This window comes from Triticum aestivum, chromosome 4D (genome assembly GCF_018294505.1).
Source record: "Triticum aestivum cultivar Chinese Spring chromosome 4D, IWGSC CS RefSeq v2.1, whole genome shotgun sequence".
Taxonomy (NCBI): Eukaryota; Viridiplantae; Streptophyta; class Magnoliopsida; order Poales; family Poaceae; genus Triticum; species Triticum aestivum.
The window spans coordinates 508030184-508033722 of NC_057805.1; the positions used below are offsets into that span (position 1 = coordinate 508030184).

At 47.8% G+C, this 3539-nt stretch overlaps 1 protein-coding gene across 1 annotated transcript; it reads left to right on the forward strand.

The window, feature by feature from the left end:
• The first annotated feature begins 651 nt into the window (after positions 1 to 651).
• Positions 652 to 1666, forward strand: LOC123100686 (zinc finger protein 4-like). Its single transcript, XM_044522571.1, has 2 exons — positions 652 to 1127; positions 1485 to 1666. The coding sequence occupies exon 1, from the start codon at positions 695 to 697 to the stop codon at positions 1064 to 1066; it is 372 nt and encodes a 123-aa protein (XP_044378506.1). The 5' UTR covers positions 652 to 694; the 3' UTR covers positions 1067 to 1127; positions 1485 to 1666.
• The last annotated feature ends 1873 nt before the right edge of the window (positions 1667 to 3539 follow it).

Genomic DNA, 3539 nt, shown 5'->3' on the forward strand with positions numbered 1-3539 from the left:
TCAAAGTAGCACATATTTATACTTAATGGTAATTTAATTTTGGAAGCTAAATCTATTGAACGTGTTTAAAAATTATACAAATATAATTGCCCCATGCGATTCATCATAAAAAATACATTTAGTGCATCATGGATAATAACCAGTTAAGTGATGAATGGATACAATATATGTTTATCTATAGATGAGAAAACCAATCATACATAAGACTAAACTATGTTCTCAAAAGTCTTATATTTGCAACGCCATCACATTTGGTCCCATTTTTTTAAACAAACTAAATAACATGTTCTCATTGTTAAAATTTCGAAAGGTCTAGCCTGCGCACCGAGGGGGACACTTTGCTAGTTCTAGCTAAAAGCATCTGCAACCCTATTTTGATTCCCAATGATTTTCAGCAGAGCAAACTCGCGGAGCGCTCCTCAGTCGAGATGAAACGAAACAATAGGTATCAGCCCTCAATGCATGTGTGATAAATCCTCCCAGCTACTCTTCGGTAGCGACCGCCGTCAGCCAATCAGCGGTCGGCGGGAGATGTGCGCCGTGTCCGGCCACCGGCTACAGTAACGAGATCCCAATGAACAGTGCGAAACCCGTTAAGCTGTGCTATATAAAAATCCTTGGGGTAGCACAGCAGTTTTCGTGGCGAATTAAGGTTTCACCCTCGCATATAGACGACGGTAAGTCCGTGACTAGAATGGAACAGCTGACCGGTGAGCAGGAGGACCTGTGCCTGGAGCTCACCCTCCGCCCCATGGCGTCCGAGCCCCGCCCCGGCTTCTTCCTCTGCGTGTACTGCAACCGCAAGTTCGTCACCTCGCAGGCGCTCGGCGGCCACCAAAACGCACATAAGCACGAGCGCAACGTCGCCAAGCGCCGCCGGCAAGCCGCTGCCGCTCGGCAGGGTGCGCCTGCTGCAGCGCCAGACGAGAGGCTGCCCTGGCACGGCGGCGGTTTCATGTCTGCGGCCGGGACGGCTGCTCCTGCTGTCAAGGCGCACAAGCACGGCAGGAGCAGGCCGGAGCACGGTGGCGCCATGGTCGACGTCGACTTGTCTCTTCGTCTATGATAGGTCTGCTAACTGGTCCCTGATCTCCAGATGCAATAGCGGGCATCCGCTAGCTCTTTCGGTATGTTAAAAGTCCTCTTTTGTGAATACAAGCATGCATGTGAAACTGCTACTATATGTTTGTGGGAGTATCTTGATTAGCTTGACACATGTCAAGTGAATGATTTGCTTGTGTCAACCTCGTGTGTGCGTTCGATCCATATGTTCTTCTTTCAGTTGAGTTTCTCTTATGGGATTCCTTGACCAGATAGACAGTTTGGTCACTATATAGAGACGGCAAGGAGATTTCAATTTTTCTTGTTTTCACCATTCTACTACTCTTCTGTTAATTGTTGCTTTCATTGCTTCGCTTATCCAAGTGACTCAGATGCAGTACTGTATATTGCATGTGAGAATTCCCTCACTATTTCAAACGCAGGTACTATACTTTTGTAACAATGCGGATGCCCAATCGATCGATGGGGACTGTATAGCTTCTGGCTATAGTTACTGCAAGGCTGCAACAGCCACTCGGAGAAATTGTGGTGGAAATTACAGCATGAAAACATTACTATGTACTACCTCCGTTTCAAAATAATTGAAGTTCTATGTTTATCCTAAGTCAAACTTGTATAAGTTCGACCAAGTCTATAGAAAATTATATTAACATCTACAACACCAAATTAGTCTCTTTAGATTCTTTAAGAAATATATTTTCATACTATGTGTATTTGGTGATGTAGATCTTACCATGTTTTTTTTTTCATAGTTGGTCAAACTGAAGCAAATTTGACTTCGGACAAACCTCGAACTTCAATTATTTTAGAACGGAAGGTGTATCTTCTAAAGTTCTAGTTAAGATACAGAGACAGAATGTAAGACATGCACATATTGGGCATGTCTCATTGCCGAATGTAATGCACACTAGTTAATGGTGTTCTTGAGCCATAGTTAACATATTTAGCCAGTCCCGGATAATGCACCTAACGTGGTATAGGAGTATTATAGCATTACTATCATCTAGAGCTAGTCCCTTCTGCTAAATCTCTGATGAGATGACACCCACATGCAGCATGCTCATCTGACGATAATTAATCACAAGCAGCAGCAACATTTTAGGTATGTAGTACTGGACAACAGATGTAATAATCCCAACGTGTTATGTTTCTCTTGAGAAAGCTAGGTGAACCGGCCTGGACAAGGACAGACGCGACAAGACAGGCTAGCTAGCTAGGACCACGATATCTTTTGGCGCCACTCTACCCAGAGGAGGGAGGAGAGGAGGCATCTGCCGGTCGGTTTAAGATTTTCAGCAGATGCGGCCTGGGTCGCTTTTGCCCAATGCCCCGCATCAGAGACCGCATCGTGCAGATCTGGACGCCTAGCATAATTGGCAAGGCAAAGCTTTCCACTCCTAGGCCCCAAACAGGCAGGCAACGCTAAGTAAAACGACCTCTCGGATCTCGCTCAGCACAGCCTTTATTACTCTTTTCTCTTCTTTTTGGAAAGGGGCAGGCGTCCAATATCAAATGAAGTTGCCATCCTCCCCAGCCTCTCATTTGCTTCGTGCTGCTCATGACATAATCTACCGTGGCCCCCCTGGTCCGCTAGTCGGTGGCACATTGGCCATCCTCTCCCATTCCAACAGCAAAACCTCACCCGCCTCCTTCGTCGCCGCCGCCGCCGCCCATTTTCCGGTGCCTTTGCCAACTGCTGGAGCCGCAACACCCACCCCCCGCCGCCCTCACCTACAACACCGCTCGCCGCCGGGGATCCGAAAGGTTCCCACCCCACTCCTCGACACAGCCGCGACCAAGAAGCCGCCTCGCCGCCCAGCCAACTCCTTCGTCCTGACACGCTCGTTGATCTCATTGACGAGTACGTCCGTATAAGCGAGTCTACGTGCCTAGCTAGACTCCTTGTACAACTTCTGCAAGGTTGTGATTGATGTGTTTGGCCCTGAGTACTTGAGAGAGCCGACTCCTCAAGATACAGCCCGCTTCTTGGCTATGAATGCCCGCAGGAGCTTCACATGGATGCTTGGCAGGATAGACTCCATGCACTGGGAGTGGAAGAACTGCCCTTCTGCTTGGCAAGGGCAATATAAGGGCCATGTCGGGGCTTGCACTGTCATACTTGAGGCCGTGGCATCACAAGATCTCTTGATCTGGCACTCTTTCTTCGGCATGGCCGGATCACACAATGATATCAACGTGCTTCAACGCTCGCCCGTTTTTGCAAGGCTTGCCGAAGGCAACAATTCACCGATGAATGTTACCATCAACGGCCACAACTACGACAAAGGATACCACCTATGTGACGGTATCTATTCTTAGTGGACCACTATTGTGAAGCAATCCCCAACCCTGTCGGAGAGAAGAGAAAAAGATTTGCTCAAAAGCAAGAGAATGCTAGGAAGGACGTCCAGCATGCCTTTGGTGTTTTGCAATCTCGATGGGGCATCGTTCGGTATCCTGCTAGGACTTGGAGCATG